This window comes from Alosa alosa, chromosome 24 (assembly GCF_017589495.1).
Source record: "Alosa alosa isolate M-15738 ecotype Scorff River chromosome 24, AALO_Geno_1.1, whole genome shotgun sequence".
Classification (NCBI taxonomy): domain Eukaryota; kingdom Metazoa; phylum Chordata; class Actinopteri; order Clupeiformes; family Clupeidae; genus Alosa; species Alosa alosa.
This window is the reverse complement of record NC_063212.1, coordinates 6755597-6777032: the sequence shown is the minus strand read 5'-3', so window position 1 is coordinate 6777032 and position 21436 is coordinate 6755597. Positions and strand designations below refer to the sequence as shown.

Genomic DNA, 21436 nt, shown 5'->3' with positions numbered 1-21436 from the left:
AGAGGAATCAGTGGTGAACAAACACGGTTCTCATGGATTACGTGGCCAATTATGAGTCACAAGTTCACACGCAGCTGGCCCCAGATATTTGTAAAATGGCCAATCTATAGTGGCGCTCCGTATGTGACCCCGGTCACTGAAGGTGAGAGGCAGTCGGAGTATCGGAGAGCCGCAGAGTGGGACGAAGCCTGTGAATGCACGATGCAGCCCTCTCTGGCTCATTACAAAACAAAAGGCCTCAGAGAGTTGACAGTAATAACAGTGTAATGATACGTATGAGTGCGCAGGCTAATTCTAGAGCCTGAGTGGTAACTGAGCTTTGGGAGGGGAGAGAGGTGAGGGCTTTCTGCAAACTCACTGTGACGGCACTGGCTACGTCACATACTGTAATACACAGCCTGTGTGCCTGTGTTTATCCGCTTTCCGCGGTGAGGGAAATAGATGATTTAGTATGCGGGGGCATGTTGCTCTGCTGTGTTATTTTTAGCAGGGGCCCCTAATTAGGCTGTGCCTACAGAATGGCACAGAATATCTTTGGATTATATTAGGCCGACTGGACGATTGACTGTTGTGTGAGTACTGCATTTGAGGGTAGGCCTAATTGCTTCCCACAGTGGTTTTGCAAAGCTTTTGTCATGGAAAAACTAGTCCACTTTCGAATCCACTAGCAATTTATCACTTGACTATTACTAATTAGCACTCTGGGACAAGGCGTCCGAAGGAGACAGAACAGACAGGAGATCTCTGAAGACTGCTGAATCTTTATTCACCGTATTGCAGTGATAATCCAGTCTAAACAATGTTCAGACCAGGAGTCAAGCAATAGGGTGAGGTGAGATGTCATCAGATGGCGGCCCCCGATGAGATCTGAAATCAAAATGGCTGTGGCCTATCTTTTATACTCCTTAACCTTGAAGTTGGGCCTTCTCTCCCCTCGAAGACACCTGTTGGCCTATCAGCATCCACCAAGGTTACGGATATTGGTGGGACCCCTTGTCATATCATGTATAAAAATGATATGCAAAACTGTCTGATTCTGTTTTTTTCCAGTTTCCATTACCTCATCCTCTCGCTCTTGACCGTCTAGGCCCAGTGTCACTGTGCACTCATTCACCCCACTCTTTGACACCTGGCCTGGTCTGCTTAAGATGTGTACAGGCCTTGAAGTCTCATAATAATTGCAGTAATATCAAAGTTTATAAAAAACCATACATGCATCCTTTAAGTCATAGAAATCCACCACAGTTTTCTGCGAAAGACAAAGGAAGTAAGAGCCACACACTTATCTGATATGAGCCTAGTGCAATGCACATGTGGGACAAGAACTCTTCAGGATGACTGGCCTCGTTTTTCATATGCAACCTTCATGGCAACAGGCCATTTGTGCAGCAATCAACCTGCAACCTAGCCACCAGGAGCAAAAAGAAACATTCTCAATCCAACTTGGCATTCAGTACATCATTGCATCTGAAACAATATTGACAGAAGGCACATCTTGACACACACACAACTCTTTTTGGTTGAGCAAAAGTTTTTACCAATACTGTGCAGGGGTCCTGCACGAAAGTAGCCTAGTGATGCAATCGTACAGCCCAAACCCAGTTTTGCTGTGCTGTACAGAAGAGCGTCTGCACATGCATGGGAGTGGGTGAAAGTTGGTAAGGACTTGCTGGCCAGCGGACGTATGAGTGTGACTGTCTAGCTCCGCCTCCCTCGCTCCCTCGGCTCGCGCATCCGACCCGGACCTTGGCCATACACCCACCAGACCAGGACATGCTTTGATTAGAAGCTCCTGCTATATCGGGAAACGGCTAAAGGGTATCGGCTTTTCATAGCGCATCCTAAACTACACGCATACTGTTTGGGGAACTTGCTAATTAAGCCATCTTGATCAGTTACTCTCTTTGCACATGATTGCAAGGAATAGGGGATAAGAGTTTGCATGCTAAAGTAAATATGGTGGCTGTTACACTGATTTGCTAAATCACTTGAGTTTTGCTTGACATCACATCACCTCTCCAGCCTAATATTTAGAATACTTGTTACCAGGGAGTCTCATGAAAATAAAAGAAAACAGCTTTGCTGTGTCTGCAATAAATAGCCTACATGTCAACTTGTAGATTCTATTTAAACCGCAATTGCAGAATATGCATGCAAGTATCTGATTAACTTTCTTTCTTTCTTTGTTGTAACTCCCACGCATAATCATGGGCTGGCCTGGATGGAATCCAGAAACGAAGCGAAACATCTAGCCTATATATCCGAACCGTGGGTAGAGGTGTTTTGTTAAATCTAGGTTGAAAGAGATGGAATTATCAATCGAAACAGTTCACGTTTGGACAATGGAGAGAGAAAGGCGACGTAGCCTACCATCATTATGATGTGTCGACCACAACAAGAACCTCGCGCATCACATCGCTGCTTCCCCCTTTCCGCCAGAGTGTATAGATAGATGAATAAATACAGAGTAGGTGAAAGTGGGTCAATATGTATGTGACTGCTTGTAGGCCTAACCCTTGCCGTTGATTGACATCTTTATTTGCTGCAACCATCACTGTGGCCCAGATTCCACGGTTTGTAGGCTACCGCGGGGTGCGCCATGTGACACAGTAGGACACCGGAGAAAACAAACACGGGTGATTTTTTTTATATATGAAAGATAGGCGACAACACAGGTGAAAAAATTTCGAGTAGGAATCAAAAAAATTGACCTGAAAAAGATGCAGGAAAGTGGGATGCAATGTCAAGGTTGACCTACAAGCACAGTATACACACCCAACCTCTCCATAAGCTTGTTTTGATATTGTGTGAGTCTCAGCTTATCACAGTGTAGGCTATATCAGACTGCATACTCTCTCACAGACAGTGAAGGGGTTGAGGAACATCTAACAGCGCTGTTCCGACCCTCATAGCATATCTGACTAATTTCCATTTCATCTCTGGCCCTGCGTTTGAGGTCATCTTGGCAGAGGGCCAGGTGTGGCTGGTCAGCCCGCCTCTCTGCTCTGCTGGTAGGTGAGATTGACACGGAGGGTGCAGGCCGGTTCCAGGCAGGTGAGTGTGGTGGACCACACACACAGGAAGTTCACACAAGGATAAAACACTAGGCCTGCTGGTATGACTACACTGAGATCACACTAGAAATGCTTGACTCATATATATGTGGGTGTTTGTACTGATTGATACGTGGGGCTTTTTTTGGTTGGGCCTCCCCAGGAGAGTGAGCATTCTTATGCCAGAGCATTTCATAAATGGTCAGAAATCATTGCTGTACTTGGCTTGTTTTAATGGCATTGAGGTTGTATTCACTGTCAGCTAAAATCTGTGTAGTGTATGGTGACATGATTGACCATATAATCAGCTTTGGTAGCATAGAGTAGCAGCCTTTTAATTGTAGTGGAGTTTCACTGTACAGCAGAAGGGACAGGTGTGTGGCTGCCTCAGCGCTTTAGAATCTGGAGCTGGTGAGTCAAGCGGTCAGGCCCAGAGGCTCTACATTGTCAGACCATTAGGAGGCAGAATGATGCCTCTGCTATATCTTTATACAGCAGTTGCTTCTAGGCCTGCAGTCAGCAATGTCTCTGTAATAAGATGCGTAGGTCGTGGATTGTACTATCTAGAGGGCTCTTTGGGGAAGTTTGGGGGCGGTGCAGCTCCTGTGTTAACTGAGTCTCTGGAGGACACGCAGTGTAACAGGTGCACTGAAGCTCCCGTTCGGAGCGCCGGGTCGAGTCATCGCCTTGCAGCGGCGGAGCAACTGTGCGTCAGAGAGCCGTGAAAGGCCCTTCAAGACCTGCCAGCGTGGCTCCGACAAAAGAGCCCCCCCGCGGGCCTTCAAAGGAACAAAAACCACGGCGGCACGTGTGCCCGCACGTATACACGTATACACACACACACACACACACACGCACACACACACACACACGCACACACACATGCGCGTGCACACACACACATAACACAACAGTCACCAAGGCCAGATTCTCCTTTTAAAAGAGAGGAGGGGGATGTCTTCTCTTTAAAGTGCCCAGCTGTTGCTGCGCGTTGCTGGCGATAAAGACTGATTGAAAAGGTTGGCGCTGCTGCGGAGCTTGGCTGCGTTATTGTTCCGCGACGCAGCAGCTGTGCCAGTCCATCTCCGCCGAACATTCCCAGGCGTGCTGGGGATATTCGGCGGTCTCGGCTTTTCAGGAGCGCTCCTCCTCCTAGCACGGAAAACACTCCGCACCTTGGAGCTAATCACCTCAGATGCGCACTATCATGCGTAGCATGTTTCACTGAACTGGGTTTTATGAGTGAACTGATACAGTATGTCACTTACATTTGTTCTCAGTCATTTTGGTGCATTTTTCAGATTGAAATAGAACTGAATTGAAATACAGGTCAGCATCTCCATCATCCAGTCATGTGTGCCCATCATAAAAGCAATTTCTCATTACTACAAATGCTTTCTATGATCTATGATTGTGTTCAATTGTCTGCTGATTTTTATATTATCTATTACTAATGTCATGTTGGTCAAAATTCATTATAAAGGTTCTGAATAGTTCTTCCTCCCAAAACATATAGAAATTAGCTCATTACTTAAGTAATAATATGCAAATGTGTTGAACCACTTGTCATATGTGACCTGTCAAGTTTTTCACTTTTTGTAATGAACTGCAGCTGTTTTGTAAAACATTCTGGTCTTTTTCCCTGGTATAACAATGCATGGCATGGTCTGGTTAAAAACTGCAGTACAAATAGTATAGTAAAATGATACAGTATATATAAACCCTGTCTGGTCTCCTACAATCTCCCACATACAGTAATGTATAACTCTATAGTTTTGAAATTAATACTGTATATATCAAGCAAAAAACTGCAGCCCTGTGTATTTACATACTAACAGAGAAAACTGTTATATTGATGACATGGCTAAGCATTTTGACTAAGCATTTTGACACAGGAACTTGTCATTCTGATAGCACAGACAAGTCGATTGCTTTTGAGATATAAGCAGTTTGAGCAAGTTAAATGTGTTTGCAGGTAATCCACTGTGTGATGCATTTTGTGTGGAGAAATGCACTTACTCTTGCAACTGTTAATGATGATTCGAGCGACTGAGGAAAAATTGTAAATCAGGGGATGCTGGAAAACACCTAAAATGGAAACAAAACAAAAGAAAAAACTTTGACTAAAACATGCCTATTTTCACTATCTCACTGGCAGGTGCTGCTTTGAATCAAACCATTAGTTTAGGTGGCCAGAAAAAGAGCAAACAAGAGCAAACAGTATGCACTTCTTCCTCTGGCGCGCTCCTCTGTGGAAATAACTGGAACATTCCTGTGCAAAAATCTCTTAATTGGCAGAGAACTTTCCGACGTGGGAATGTGGGCCAGTCCTGTCGCTCGACTGGATTAGTGTGTGTAGTTTCACAACAGATTCCAGTCAGATAACAAGCAGACATGTAAGAGATGAGGAGCTTAAACTATTTTCAGTAACCTGCATGGTGTCTGCAGGGACATTCCAGGATATTCTTAGCTGCTGAGTTCTAAGTATAAAGATAAAAGTGCCTAACTTAGGGTCTTCCTGCCTTTAAATACCTCTCCAAGACTAAATATACTTTTGCATGTGCTTTTTATAGAAGTGGGCATGAGGGACTCCAATTTGGGTATGGCTGAGACAAACTAGGTTAAGCTGAAGGCACATGATCTTCAAAGACACAAAAGAGTACAGTGCACAAACATTAGTTTTTATGTAACATTAAGAATGCAGAATGGTCATTGTCTATAAATATAAAAACAACACACAAATAAATTTAGGATTGAACATTTTGCATAATGAATTTGTATGACCGTGAATGTGAATGAGTTATTGGCACAAATGATTATCCCCCTGGGGACATTAAAGATTCTTTCTTTCTCTTTCTCTCTCTCTCTCTCTCTCTCTCTTTCTCTCTTTCCCTAAACCACATATTTGCATGTTTCACATACATCTGCCATGTTCCCATTAGTCACAAGTTTTTCTATGAAATGAGATATAAATATATAATGCACTTAGCGCAGCACAGGGGCTCTCTGTCGGTGTTGGACTGTCTTGCAACTTAACAGCTTCTGGGTGAACTCTCTTTCTCTCTCACTTTTTCTCTATTTCCCTCACTCTCTTTCTGTCTCATTTATGTCAGATGTACAACACTGTACAGCAAATGTTGTTCACTGTGTAAAACAAGTTGGGGCGCAGACACACACACACACACACACACACACACACACACACACATACACACACACATGAAATCAGCTGGATCTTTGACTGCTCTTTGTCTGGGAGCTAAAGGCAGCCCAGGTCAAAGAGGAGCAGTGTGAAGCGAGAAGGAGGCTCTGGCTCTGGGCTTTCCCTGGTTCTCTCCACTGCAGGGCGCTCGACGACTAACTGTCAGGCAGGAAATGCTGTGCTCTGACTTCTAAGAACAAAAGACCCACAGAATTCAGCAAATGATGGCGTCAAATGAATCAATCAATACATTCATAAATGTATAAATGTTTTGGCCTTAAAAACACACTATATCCCTGGCAACCTGGCAGAAAGTCCTTTAACTCCTAATAAGGTTATTCTGTATGAGTGGCTCAGGACAATTCAATTGAATGACCAATAACACAGACTCAGACGGGTCTCCCCCTACAGCATTCACTGGACGCTGCTATGCTCTTGACTTAGTCCCTGCAGAGGCCTAATAAATCACGTCCTGTGGATGAGCTGAGCTGGGGGTGGGGCGATGAAAATACTGTCCTGCAGATTTCTGCGAGCGTGCTCAGAGGCAGGTGAGACAGCAGGTGGTGGCCAGAGGAGAGAGAGAGAGAGATTGATAAGCCCGCTCTGCTCTGCTCCACTCAGCCACCCGTGGTCGGCAGGCTTGGGCACCTGTTGGACCCGCGCCGGCTTGGGCACCAAAGCTCCAGCCAGGCCTCATCACCGCAGCACCCCCACCCCCCCGCCTCCTCCATCAGTCCCCTGGCTCTGCTTTTGAGCAGGGAGGCTGCCTCCTGCCGACTCCAGGGTTCAGTTTCATTAAGAGCAACAGCTGACACGCTTGCACAGCATGTCGTGTGGTTACCAAAAGCAGGATAAAGCCGCTAACCCCCCCTCTCTATACACACCCCTCTCCCCGTGTCCTCAAAAAAAACCCCACCTCTAACAGGCACACAGATGTTTGCACCCGCAGAGTTGGCAACGACTCTTCTGTTGACTCCCGGACTGACTGCTGGACAGTTTGTGCTTTTTTAACGGTATGAATTTACTGCGCGTCTTTCTTAATGTGTTAACTCAAGTGCCCCCCATCCTCACCCCCACCTCTCTCTCTCTCTTTCTCTGTCTCTCTTTAATGTCTCTTTGAAGTTTATTTGCTCAACAAAGTATGCAAGAGTGCTTGCAAGTGTTTTTGCGGGTTTTATGAAAGAGAGGGACTCTGACTGGACGTGCCTGGGAGCGTATAGCGTGCTTGTGTCTGTTCTCTTAGTCACACAGAGCACGTCTCTAATGTGATGAGTGACGGGCCATTCTTCTAAAACGCATTTACGCACTGTCTTTTGATCCATTACTATTATGAGTGAAGGCAATTATTAATTTCATCTTTCATCCTAATAGGACTGAAAAGCTCTCTGTTGATGGTCAACACTGCCAGTTTTTGCCCCATTCATTGTTTGTTTCCTCGCTGGTATCCAATGCAAGCCTCTTCTCATGACTAACCACCACCAGAAAACACCTGCATCCACAGCAGTGTGACCCCACCGGGGATGCACACAGGTACAGGTAAACCCTCTGCCTCACTGATGTGGTTAGTGTGAAGAGCCGCGATCATCACAAGTCACCAGATAACCAGAAGAACCTCAGAGAAAAAAAGTCCTAGAAGGAGCCAGCGTCGTGGTGCCAGTAACCGTTCATTTGTTAATGTTCTGAGAATTAAACGGCTTTTAAACGGAATATTGCTTTTAGGTGATTGGATGAAGAAAGAAACACAGAAAGATCTCTTTGGAAAGATAAGCTTATGATATGCCTCTTTGACACCGCAGAGCAGCACCAGAGTTAAGACAAAACCAACAGTATTACAGCAAATGTGATGGTCTGCCTGTGATGGTCTGGCTAAATACAATGCTATTGATTTTAGGCATTGTAAGCATTTCTGTGATATAATGATGAAGTTCATTACTGTGTGCCACCTGTATCCTCCATATCACTGCAGATGAGTATCACACTCATTGTCAACAGTCTGACAATGCACAAAGGGTTATTCTTGTCTTCAGTGTTTGACAAAGTGCTGAGATAAGAAAGCACCACTATGCAAGATCTGTTCAGTGACTCTTCCAACTGCATGTTTCGTTTTTGCTGACTGCACCACCATGCAATCCAAATAACCCTGGTTTTCTTTTTTTTAAAGTGGGTCAGCATGATGAGAACGTGCAGGGATACAGTTTCAAAAGAATCAGTCTTTCACTCTCTCTCGTGCTGGAAACCCCCAAGGTGGAAGGATTTCGAAATTTCAGCTGTTGCACTTTTTGCGGGGTGTTGCACTACAAGAAACAACCAACTTAACCTGTGTTGAATCAACCCTGTATGCTCAAACACTGTGTGTGGGGGCGAGTGTCTCTCCTCGGGCCTACAAAGGGCACACACACACACACACACACACATCGACAGCCGTGAGTCACTCCAGGTTTCAGTGCCCTGATATCGCGCCGCAGGCATGTGGTCTGCAGCAAAAGGCCAGCACCGTGTCAGCACTGATGAGGGTGGTAGATACGGTGCCGGAGTGAGAGGATCATAGGCACGGAGAATGCTGTGCTCAACCCCTGGACCGTGTTTGGCCTCGGCTCGTTATGTAACTCGCCGTCCAAGTCTTGCAGGATGTGTGAGATTTGAAAAGAATTAAGACGAATTACGTGGAAGCAGAACTTGGAAATAGAAACATGCTTGCATTGCAAAAGGAAGCTGAGAATCTGAGAAATACAATATAGTAGATAGATAGATAGACAGACAGACAGACAAACAGAAACATAGATAAATAGATAGATCAGTTATAGATAGATAGATAGATAGATAGATAGATACTTTATTGATCCCCAAGGGGAAAGAAAGATAGATAGATGGATAGAAAAACAGAGACACTGCATGCAAGCTGAAGACAGCTAATTAGCTGAGCAACAGCCCTGAGTGAGTAATGGCTATCTATTGAGAGTGCCCTCGGCTCATGTTCCAGCATGACCCAGCAGCTTCCTCCCCAGCCGCTGCTGCATCCAGGCAGGCAGATGGTCCTGACAGGAAGGGGAGGAAAAAGCCCCCTTTACAGGCCTTGTCTATTCAGAGGCACTGTTCGCCATCCACACAAAGCATGGTGCTTACAAGCGGCCTTTCCCCCGGCAAGCCCAGAGCCCTGACTCACCTCTCCTCACTCCCCCGGGGGCAGCAACGGTAGACTGTTGTTGGGTGGCTTTTTACGGTGACTCACTAAACTGTGTTTGTGTGTCTCTGTGTGTGTATTCTGTGTGTGTGTGTGGGTGGATTGCTTCTCTCTCTCTCTCTCTCTCTCTCTCTCTCTCTCTCTCTCTCTGTGTGTGTGTGTGTGTGGTTGTGTATGTATGTGGGCTGTGAAACCTGATCCAGCAGTATGTTGAGGGCAGCAGGTAGAGTGGCGCAGTGCTTGGCTGTCTTTGCCCCGCCAGGCCCTCGGGGTGTAACAGCACTGGAGCGGCAGCTGCGCCACTCAGACTCCTGTCTCCTCTGGGCGGCCCCCTGCTCCCTCACCCTGGACAGACCCCCCTCAGCTGGGGAAGTCCTGCTCCTCCTCCATGGGTCAAACTGTCAGGTCTTGAAGGACACTTTTGAAGCTCTAATGGCTAACAAAAAGAACATAGAAAGGACAACTGTCAGATGTGTATGTCAAATAATAGTTTTTTTATGTTTTGTTTATATTTTATGTTTATATTTGGTCTTTATCTTTTGGGTTATGTTTATCTTTAGCTTTATGTTTGTTTATGTTTAGGTATTTCCCAGATGCTTCTCTCCAAATGGACATTTTTGAATAGGTGGAGAGGTGTTAAAGATAAAAGAGGCATCTCAATATTTCCATGATGATGTCAAAGAGGATTTAACTGGAAACACAGTCTTTGCTTCCACTCATTGGTGGGTGATTTGGAGAGGTCCAGCATCTGTTAGAGGTCATCAGAGGCCTTTGGGTGTAACAGGGGGGAAACCCCATCACTGGAAAAACAGTTTCTGAGGGCCTGAGAGGCTTACTGAGCTCTGACGTGGTCACCCAGTCATAAGCAAAGCAAAGGACATCATCATCAGTGCACAAAAAACACGGTTTACTGCTAAATCCCACTCGTTTTGCTCTGAAGGAAGAACACCGCTTGTGCAAACATGGAAAAAGAGAGTTAGAATGTGAAAAGGGAGAGAAGTGAGAGTGAGGAGAAATAAAACCATTAGCACATTTGACTTGCTCCAACACTCACTTCTCATCTAAGTTACAAGAATGTGTGTGTGTGTGTGTGTGTGTGTGTGTGTGTGTGTGTGTGTGTGTGTGTGTGTGGTTTCTGTGTGCTAGGAAATCTCTCCAGACCATCGCCACACTTTTCACTTCTGCAGAAAAGTAAACTTTGACCAAGACGTCCGAACTGCCCTGGCTTATTGCACCTGCTTTGCATGTCACTGGAAAACGAGACATTTTGGGGGTGAATTCATTACCACCAAGCTGCTACTCCAAAGGGCTACTCAGGGCACTCCCAACACTGGTGCGAACAAATTTCTCTCTGTCTTGAGAGTGTAAGAGTTCCTATTTTATGTATCATAAACATACCTGCTGTTTGGTGGAGGTATTCAGATGTCTGCATAACTTTGTTTTGTGGACCTGCAAATATCTGCATGAAGCTTTTAGAAGGAGGCTTTTAAGTAGAGATTCAAGCCCTTTATGTCACATCCCCTGGTGTTGTCACTATAAATGTCATTTGAGAGGAGCAGAACTGACTCTTACTAAGAATTGTACTACTGACCATTGGACTATTTGGCACTGAAGTGTTCTATGAGGTAGTTTTCTATGAGGCATGCTGGTTTCCTTTTCTTGAAAGCAAGATGCACGAAAGCCCCCCCCCCTGCAAGGCTTTTACCGTAAGAGGAGAGGCGGTCGAGCTTACACTCTTCCGACGCTCTGACCTCAAAGCACCCTGCTCTTCAGCACTCACACACACTGCTGTGGAGGAGAGAAAGTGCTCTGTGGCCGTGGTCTCTCTCTCTCTCACACACACACACACACACACGTGCACACGCACAGTTCTGGAATGTTTTACCTAATGAATGACATTGGGCCTACAGACAACAATGTGTGTGTGACTGAGGATTGATGTGACCTAACCAGCAGAAATATGTTAGCTATGAGTCTAACAATAGATCATTACAATATTCCCAACAGTGCCTGGGGTGTACAGTGAGTCACTGTGGCCTGCCTGCCAGGTCCACTTTGACACTATCAGTCTACTGACCTAAGGCTATTATGTCCTGCCAACAGCAGAGAAGCCCATATCAATGCAATCTAATGCATGCATTACAAATCAGTAATGAGATACTGAGAACGTTTTAGATATATAATCAATAAGTGGTAAAAATAATCATCATGTGTTTGCAGAGCCTGAAAGAGGAAAAGTGTGTGTGTGTTTGTGTTTGTGATGGGTTCTCCGTATGCTGTGTGGCTTCCCATTACAAGGCTGCAGGCTAAAAGAAGAAAGTCGTGCGGGTTTCTTGGTAAATATGTATTGAGTGGCTCAGGTTGTACATGTCCTGACAAAGACATTACCTCAAATAAACCATGAATATGAGGTTTTAAAGGGGAAAATCAGCTTTAAAAAGATGTTCCACAGATCACTTAGCAACACAGAGGGGTGAAATTGGATTAAAAGTGAGCCTGCTCCTGAGTGAGAGAACATCACATGGTGTCTTTGTGGTTGGAAAATAAATTGTAAACAATTCTAGGCCAGGAACATGGCGAACCAGAGGCTTTTCAAAGCAGTGGGTACAGCAATCACACTTATCTGAATACGAAAGGCTGACATGCATGTCTTTGCCACTGCCTGTCATACATGATTAGTGACCACCAAAGAGCAACTCATGATATGCTCAGTGAATGGTTGGTGGTTTTTGAATAATGGCAAGACCTAGCAATTTCCCAGTGGTCCTCGAATAGGGCTACCACTGGCTTACAGTCATAGCATAGGGCAAGAACTGACCAATACTTCGGATAAGGTTACAGAAACATGGATTACAGTATGCATACTGATAACTAAAGGAGAATGCCATTCAATGCTAGCGTGCTATACTGGGTCCAGGCTACATCCAGCTGTTGCTGTGCATAATTGAGACTTTCAGTATTAGGATGGCAGAACAGCAAGGCCACACTCGGGACCAGCGATCAACCTAATGAGTCGCCGTGCAAGGAATGCAAGAAGACAGAGAGTACCATCCATGCTGGATTGAGCCGAAGTCCGCAGCTCACTTTATGAGTAAATCTGCACAAATACCATGCATGGTGCCACACACACACACACACACACACACACACACACACATTGCACATGCTCGCCATGTGTCATGCTAAACAGAGATGGGCTGGGTGACTAACCATCTTAGGCAGTACCACCCACACACACACACACACTAGGGATGGATCCATTAGCGCAATACTGGAATCTGAGCCCATGTCCTCTTCCCCTTCCTGTTCTTCCAGTTCTACAGCTGTCCTGGATGCTCTAGGCAGGCAGTCATACCAAAGCATGAAGATCCCAGTCATAAAATTAGATTTGATATTTGACCTATCAGTGGCAGCAGTGCAATAATTCTAAAATGATTTTAGTACAATAAAATTGTGCAGAATGGGTGCATCTGTCTTCATCCGCGCCTCTTTTAGCTTAGCTGCGCCCCTTGCCTTAGGCTCTACATGCAAACACACACAAGGACAAAGGTTCTCTTTTGTGTGAGAGGAAGTGCTCTCAAGCAGCAGTTGCAGAGAGAGAAGACAAAGACCAGTAAATATGCTGGTCTACTCTGCCTCCTGGTGGTGAAACAGCGTACTAATAAGGAAAAGTTGCAATATTGAAAAGAAAATAGAAATACTGAAATTGAAATGTTTACATGAATGTAATATACACTTGTGTGGTGCTTCACTGTCAAAACTAATGACTTGTCAATGCAATTGCTGCAGCCAGAATTTCTCCATATTTAATAGATGGTCAGGTTACAAAAAAGCTTTGTGAAATGGTTTCTGGAAGCAGCTTCTTTTCATTACTAGTTTTAACCTCGACTCAAATCTAATTACAATGTAGGCCATTTAATCCTCACAATCCCTCAGTATCACTCTGTCTGCTGGGACTGGGCATTCAAAAGCTGACAATGACATCGTCAGTGTCGTCCAAACTGTCCTTCAGGCCGTAAACCAAGGGCACAAAGACAAGGCTGGTGAATACTAGAGAAAGGTCTCTTATGCACAGTCATCCTGACTGGAAGGAGCTTGGCAGGGATGTGGGAAGTGCTTCCTGTAGCCGCCACACTCAGGCTAGCGTTCACATGCCTTCCCAGAAGCCTCAAAGCCTGCTGCCTGCCGGCAACCGCCCGAGCTGCTAGCACTTCCACTCAGCATCCCGCTTCCCGGACACAAGCATCTTCTCCATCAGCTGGTCCTTAAGGCAACTTCCCTCACAATGCCACAGTTTCACATTACAGGAGTAGAGAAGGAACTGTCATTAACGTTTTCCTGAAATGGACGTGAGCAGTGTTCTCTTATCTGATTGATTTAAGTATATTGAATCTTGTCAACTGGCATCTTGGCTAGTGTGCCAGTGTTTGCTCATGAGGCAATAAAAGACGTGTCATGGTTTGACTTAGGTCTCTCCTCTGACTGCGTTACATTCCTGGGCTTGGTTTTTCTGACTGATGGGATCAAATGTCTTTTTTATGACCTTTGCTTTCAAAGCTCTTTATTCATTTTTTTTTTTTTTTTTTTTACAAAATTACAGTAAGCAATGACAACTAAAATACACATTACGAAACATGAGCAAACCAATACATTTGCCCCAACAGAGCCTTAAGCTGATGACCGACGGATGTCCTTATTAACACTCCTTCAGGGTAGATAATATATTAATTAGATTATACTGGCAAGTGGGGAAGAGTAGAACGGCTCCTGGCAAGAACATAATATCTGCCAGGAAGGGGTGTGCTTGTAAAAGAGGTCAAGTCTCATGCTAACAATAACAATAGGAAACACTAATGAAGGCTTCCTCTTTAAACCCTCCCTTCCCTCAACTCAAGCATCTCTAAATGGACTTAAAAATATGAGCCACTAGCCTGTTCACAATGTGTGAGTGTGTGTGTGTGTCTGTGTGTATGTGAGTGTAGCGTGTGTGCGTGTCTGTGAGTGTAGCGTGTGTGTGTGTGTGTAGTGTGTGTGTGTGTGTATGTGAGTGTAGCGTGTGTGTGTGTGTGTGTGTGTGTGTGCGTGTGTATGTGTATATGTGTGTGTGTGTGCGTGCGTGCGTGTGCATGCGTGTACAGGCACCATCAGTTCAGTTTAACTTAAAGAGTAGGTAGTACAATAGAATTAGAAAACAACACCCCTCAGTAATTGCTGACTGAGCCATTTGAAAATAGTCCATGACAACACCTCCAGACCTCTTCAGGAACATGGCCTCCTACACCGAGACGCATCCAGTGCTGAGGCATTACAATTACACACACAAATAAAGGTCCTCATGTGGGCACACCGTGCAGGTGACCACCGGAGTCACGTCACTGGCTTGACTTTCTTCTTCTTGGCCTTGATCAGAGGCAGCGGGATCTTGAAGGCAGTTCTAGGGGTTGGAGACAGAGACAAACAGGTGGACATGAAGAAGACACTGGAGCATGTGGGATAGTGACAGAGCTGAACTGTATCATTATGGACTTTATCTATGCATCTTTTGATCTACATTGACTATGTACTTACTCGCATGTTGTGCAGATTGGGCTGAAGTTGCAGAATACTAAAAAGGACAAGACACATTTGAATGAAGGACTGCAAAGATGCACTGAAACATTAAAAACAGGCATTTATTTCTCCTTGAGCGATCATTCATTTTACCTGTTTATATGGGTAAAGAGGATTAGCTTTTAAAAATGAGATCATGGAGAAAAGGAATCTAAAATACTTCTAGCTATTTGTAAATGGAGAATATGCCTAGATACTATATTCTTCTCTAATGTCTAATATGTATTCTAGTCTATTTTAGGCTAAAGCAAGTCCTTACTAGACAGGCAGACAGAGCAGACATAGCCGATCTCGATGAGGTTGCGGTGGCAGAAGCAGGCGGCCCTGTAGTCCACGTGGACCGATGGTGGCAGCACCAGCTGGGCGCGCTCCTCAGAGTCAGGCAGGAACACCCACTGGCAACACAGAGACAACATTCAGGCTTAAACAAGGAGTCCTCAAGCTTAGACTGTGTACTTCAAATACCAATTCAGTTTAAATACCATTTCCAGCTTCAACAAGTGTAATAACATAAAACGTCCAACATCCCTATTTTTGGCAAAACATAAATAAATTCTGAGATTCTGGGTTATTTTTAACCTGTGTTTAGATACGAGATATGCCAGTACTTATGTGGGTTTGCTTAGGATAGTCAGTTATGGTTGTGTGGTGGTGTTTAACCTCGCTGTAGATGCTCACCAACAGGTATTGTGTGAGGGCAACCCGTTGTGGTATTTTGAGGTATAAACCCCCTGTTATGTCACAAGCCTGAAAGAAACAAAAAATGGTGGTTAAAGTTTTCTGTGGTCTACTAATAAATATAGGTATACAGATGGCAATTAAGAGAGAGTAATATCAAGCAAGGTGGCAGTGCACTCTGAAGGGAAAGATTAGATAGGAAAGGCTCAGGTTTTACACATGGAGAATTAAATAAGAGGTCATAGAGGCTTTAAATGATTGACGCTTTTAATGACACACCTGTTGTAAGAGCCCGGAGTCGGAGTCGAGCACACAAGCATCTATAAGGACACCCTGAAACAGAAGGAACACAAAACTAGGAGAAATTAAGGCACAATGATAGAGAGAATAACAGAGGGGATGAGAGGGACATCTCACCTGTTTCTGAGCAGCAAAGATCACATTCATGAAGTTCATGTACTGCAGAGCACAGTCTTCTGCTGCTTTTATCACCTAATAAACATCAAATTAATACATCAGTTATCAATTCCACTATTGTTATTTACACCATTAACTATTCATTCTGTTGACTGCAGTAAGACCTTACCAATATTCTGGACGTCATGTCCTGGCCAGCTAAGGAAAATAAACAATAGAATTAAAGACCATCACATCTCACATTTGAATTTTAAATACAATGGAATGCGTACAGTATGTGCTAGCAAATGTTACCTGCCAGTTGTTTTGAGAGACGATGTATGTCTGAATGTATAATATTAAGGACAGATGAGCTAATTACACATTTTCATAATGGAGTTTTTGAGCAAAAACCCCCAAACATAATTATACATAATATGTTTAAATAACATTGCAAAAGTGGATAAAGGAGTCTCACTTGATACATTAGGCTCATTATATGGCAGCGCCCTGAGGCCCCCATTGTGGGCAGTGATCTCCTATTGAGAGCCACTGTTTTAAAGGATCTCTCCATTATGAAAGGATACAGCACAGGGCCTTGGCAAGGGCTCCAGCTAACAACGTGTCTGTCTGGTCTTTCACCTCCACTGTGGAAGAAAATATATCTTATTATTACACTCTATTTTTATTGTGTTACTAGAGAAGGTTTAGGACAGGAGGCCAAGGGACACTTATAGGAACTGGGCAGACAATTAAATAACGCCTTGCCTGTGTGTGCATGGATATGGCCTTCAGAGATCTGTTACTTCTACATACTTTCTCTTACATGGCTAAATGCCTTTGACATTGGTTCTCCAGGCTCCATCACACTTTTCAAAGAGTGGACCAAATCTGTCTGTGTTTCTCTACTCAAGACACTCGTGTGACACAATGACACTTACTCCGTGCTATGAGAGCCCTTATCTCCTCTGCCATAAAGTCATTAGCAACCGAAAGGAGCTCATATTTGCCATCGCCACCAGCTGATACAGAGTCATCCCCAGTGCCATCGCCAGCACTCCAGTGCTTACTGGGAAACAGGAAATGACTGAGAGAAAAGGAGAGCATGAGGGAGGGATGAAGAGAGAAAGTGACAGAGAGAAAGAGGGAGAGAGAGAGAGAGAGAGAGAGAGAGACAAAGAGACAAATATGTCACATACTACTTACATAAATAGTAACAGGCTACCACTGTATTATGTAGCTGCTCTCTCTGAGAGAAGATGATTATTCTCTGGTTCAACAAAATGTACCTCTCCTGACAGGTGCTTGCAATGATGGCCAGTTTGTTGGTCCTGGTCATGATCAGGTGAGAGTTACCCATGACCATCACAGCATCCAGGCATTTTGACAGGGTGAACTAACAAACACAGAATAGTTAGATGCTATCAAACTGAGTATTTTGTTGTTTGTTTATAGACGGAGAACTCTAATACAAGAAATAACTATCTTTCTACACGTAGCGAGTCCGACTGTATCTCAGTTCACAGCAAAATTATCCCAAGTAACATTTAGCTTGACGTATCTTCACAATTATGTTTAGCCTACTGTTCCCACTATTCCAAAATGTATATCAGTTTCCATCAAATCACTGGTTTTATGCATACATACATATGCTTGACTGTGATGCGAACCAAGGCACCTTAGCCTACTATTTCAGCACAATATTGTACAGTAAGTTATGACTTAACCAACCTCTGGTTGTCGTTGCGTTTGCTGCCCCCACCATATTGGATTCACGTCAAGTACGATGACCAGAAGACTAACTTCGTCTTCTAAAAAAAGAGGTAAAAATATACATTTATAATTAAATAAAAGTTCAGTTACATGAGAACAAATAGCTAGCAAAGGCTAGCCAGTTGGATAACGTTATTCTATCTATGCGAACCAAGTTATGCCACTGTTCGACAGTGGTGCAGTGTCAAGGAGTTTATGCATTTCTTTACGTGATACAATTAGCCATATAATTTTAGGTAACAACAAAAACAGAAGTTTGGTATGAAGTTTCACAGCTACAAACCTGAAGCCATCACAGCTTTAAGCCACGGCGACGACTTGATGGCGTAAATCTGACGTCATCTCAATGAGACGAAACATTCACAGAACATGCAGAACACACAGCACAGCTGCTATATAACTAAATAGTAAGAATTGTTTAACAGTCCTTTGTTTTATCGTTTATTGATAGCCATTTCAGAAAACTGATGTTTGTTCACAGTTAAACGTTTTGACGTGGAATTTACCAGAATAGTGTCCCTGTGTTGCGTCAGAAACTGTTAGCAAGCGTTACAGCTAGTGTAGTGTAATGACAGGCTAGCTAACATCAGGTAGACAACTATTATTTTGTTTCAGACGCAAATAAGGCGCGTATCCCGCATACTACTCTATTCTTCAGTTTTCGGGTCTCTTCATTGGTCAGATCTGGTGGGCAAAATGGATGAAGGAGGTAAGCTGAACTGTATGAATGTCAGGAGTATGCACAGGTTCTGAAAATGCTCAGCTCAGCTCATACACGTTACTGACATCTCCTGATGCTGTTCACATGGTATGCAAATGAGGTCAGTTTGAAAGTACAATTTTAAACACATTATGGCTTTATGTTACAAATCCAGTAACTTTTTTGGTAGATTGTTCCTGAGATTCATGGTAAAGGCATGACTGCTGCTTCTGACAGATTTGACCACTTACAATTGTTTGTGTTTTGTGTCATCAGAGTTAGTGGAATACTTCAGAACTCAAATGAGTCAAGATCCAGATGTTGCCTCAGCAGTGGCCGCAATTCGCTCTCTCCTGGAGTTCCTGAAAAGAGACCAAAGTTAGTGATTATATCCATTGGACTCCTTGACCTATTAAGTGACTACCCATCACTGTTTCTCTGTCTCTTACTCTCTGATCTGCCAAACTGACTGACTAACTAACTGATGAGAGTTCTGTCCTGTCCTGTCCTGTCCTCATCCCCAGGTGAGACAATCTTGGGCCTGAGAGAGAACATGACACGGGCCATCGGCCGGCTGCAGGAGGCAGACTCCTCAGTGGCAGTGTCCTCAGGAGGAGAGCTCTTCCTCCGCTTCATCACCCTCACATCACTGGAACATCCGGTTAGCACCATTTATCCACATGCAGTTCAGGTTCTGGTTTCTGTTTAGACCGAAATTGAGTTTGTGCTATCGTTGGTGCTATATAAATAAAATAAAATGGGATTTAATTGAATACACACATCCACACACATACTGTACATCACAAACCCCACAGTTTCTTTTTGGTGAAATTGGTGAAAAATGTTAAGTTTAATTTGGTGAAAAAGTAAACAAACAGATTACATTTCCATTCTCCAATATTTCAGGACCTCTCTCAGTGCAAAAAGGTGATGGTTGAAAGAGGGGAACTGTTCCTGAAGAAGATCTCACTCTCCAGAAACAAGGTGGCCAAACTTTGCCACAATTTCATCAAAGATGGAGCTGTGAGTACAAACAACCTTTTCTTCCACAACTGTTTTGTCATGATAGCCAGAATTGGTGAAAGGGTCAGAGATCAACAAAAAATGTGAGACATTTGATGGGCTACTATTCTGACCATTCAGGAGCTGTCAGAGTCCAGTCAGTGCACAGCACTGAGAATTTCACATCTGTGTTGTTTTTTGAGCAAGCCAAATGCCTTTGTTTTTGCTAAATCATGATCTTATGAAACCGTAATTAAACTGAAATCATGAAGTCCCCGTGGTGAGTCTCAGCCCAAGGAGGTAGTACGCCAATGTCTTCTTGATATACAGTAAATGCAGGATTTGTGATTGAGCTAATGTCCCCGTGTTGATGTTGTAGAAAATCCTGACCCACTCATCATCCCGGGTGGTTCTGAAAGTGCTGGAGAATGTGGCAGCGGATAAGAAGCGCTTTAGCGTCTATGTTACAGAGTCCCAACCAGACTCCTCAGGGTAATTATCCATGGAACAACTCTGTTTAGGAAAGGCCTGTCAAGAAATGTGTGTTTTGGGCCATCTTGCAATATACTGTAGGTGATGTTGAAGCAAAGTATGGAAATGGTTTCCCTTGTCAACATCCCCTAAAACAGAACCATTAATTACATGCGTCTTTAAATTGAGATAACACAATATAACTTTATAGACCAATAACCAATTAAAAACTTTAATTTATTTCCACAGAAATCAGATGGCCGAGAAGCTACGGAAGCTAAATATCCCAGTCACAGTTATCCTGGATGCTGCAGTGGGGTGAGTGGATTGAAGTCCAGATGTTCACCACCTCATCCGAGAAACCGGATTGCAGATTTCTCCTTCCATTTTACAGTACAATAGAGTCATTGCTGGTCTGTCAGTGTACTTAACTTGTGCTTGAATTGCTCTGTATATTTCACCACTGACTTGGACTAAAACTCTGTTTTTTATTTTCACTCATAAGAAGACAAAGTGGAAACAAAATTGCACAGTCCATGTATGTCCTCTCTGTGTGTTTGTCAGCTATGTAATGGAGAAGGTAGACCTTGTGATAGTTGGAGCAGAAGGAGTTGTGGAGAGTGGAGGCATAATTAATAAGGTGAGTAGCACACTCAGATCACACAAAGATCGCAATGACACAATATTACATTAAAGTACCGTTGCAAATCATTTATGTTCTTGTCACAGATTGGCACCTATCAGATGGCAGTGTGTTCTAAAGCCCATAATAAGCCATTCTACGTGGTGGCAGAGAGTTTCAAGTTTGTCAGGCTCTATCCCCTCAACCAGCAAGATGTTCCTGATCGATTTAAGGTTGGTTGTTCTTGGTTCATTTGTTATAGAAACCTAGTGTTGTTGACATAGGAGGCCTAAAACGAGGACTATTCTTACTTTAACTTTGTTCTATGCACTTGCAAGTAACTGCTTTCCTTTAACAATGAGTCTCTTTTCTTCCCTTAGTACAAAGCTCACACCCTTAAAACAGCTGAAGACCTGGACAAAGAGCACCCTATGGTTGACTACACCCCTCCTTCCCTCATCACCCTGCTGTTCACCGACCTGGGAGTTCTCACTCCGTCAGCCATCAGTGACGAACTCATCAAGATTTACCTATGAGTCTTTCCCATCCTACATGATCAATAGAGAGAGGGGGATGACCATTGTGCACTTAATGGCAGCTGTGCTATGCCTTCTCTGCTGATGGTGCTTTGGCCTGGGTGACTCCACTTGTTTTGCAAGCTTCTTGTGTAAAATAAAACCAGAATATCAGGAGACTCTTGTGTCATTTCTTCATTGGCAATCATTGTGACTGCTTGGAGCCTTTCTAA

At 43.9% G+C, this 21436-nt stretch overlaps 2 protein-coding genes across 4 annotated transcripts; one reads left to right on the top strand and one right to left on the bottom strand.

Annotated features, from left to right (window-relative positions):
* Window positions 1-14491: 14491 nt before the first annotated feature.
* On the bottom strand, window positions 14492-18282 carry gtf2h3 (general transcription factor IIH, polypeptide 3). Of its 2 annotated transcripts, XM_048236734.1 has the most exons (13): window positions 18177-18282; window positions 17852-17931; window positions 17410-17516; window positions 17062-17207; window positions 16708-16767; window positions 16436-16465; window positions 16311-16339; window positions 16142-16216; window positions 16004-16057; window positions 15725-15793; window positions 15306-15441; window positions 15005-15041; window positions 14492-14870 (listed from the first exon to the last, which is right to left on the bottom strand). In XM_048236734.1, exons 1-13 carry the CDS (start codon window positions 18184-18186, stop codon window positions 14804-14806), a joined length of 900 nt encoding a protein of 299 aa, XP_048092691.1. In that variant the 5' UTR covers window positions 18187-18282; the 3' UTR covers window positions 14492-14803. The 2 variants fall into 2 exon arrangements, with proteins under 2 accessions (XP_048092691.1, XP_048092690.1); XM_048236733.1 differs by having other exon boundaries at window positions 16004-16216.
* On the top strand, window positions 18231-21382 carry eif2b1 (eukaryotic translation initiation factor 2B, subunit 1 alpha). Of its 2 annotated transcripts, none has more exons than XM_048236736.1 (10): window positions 18231-18300; window positions 18509-18602; window positions 18870-18971; window positions 19118-19254; window positions 19500-19616; window positions 19975-20087; window positions 20316-20384; window positions 20631-20706; window positions 20796-20921; window positions 21069-21382. In XM_048236736.1, the coding sequence occupies exons 2-10, from the start codon at window positions 18590-18592 to the stop codon at window positions 21222-21224; spliced, it is 909 nt and encodes a 302-aa protein (XP_048092693.1). In that variant the 5' UTR covers window positions 18231-18300; window positions 18509-18589; the 3' UTR covers window positions 21225-21382. The 2 variants fall into 2 exon arrangements, with proteins under 2 accessions (XP_048092693.1, XP_048092692.1); XM_048236735.1 differs by having other exon boundaries at window positions 18266-18300; window positions 18488-18602.
* Window positions 21383-21436: the final 54 nt, after the last annotated feature.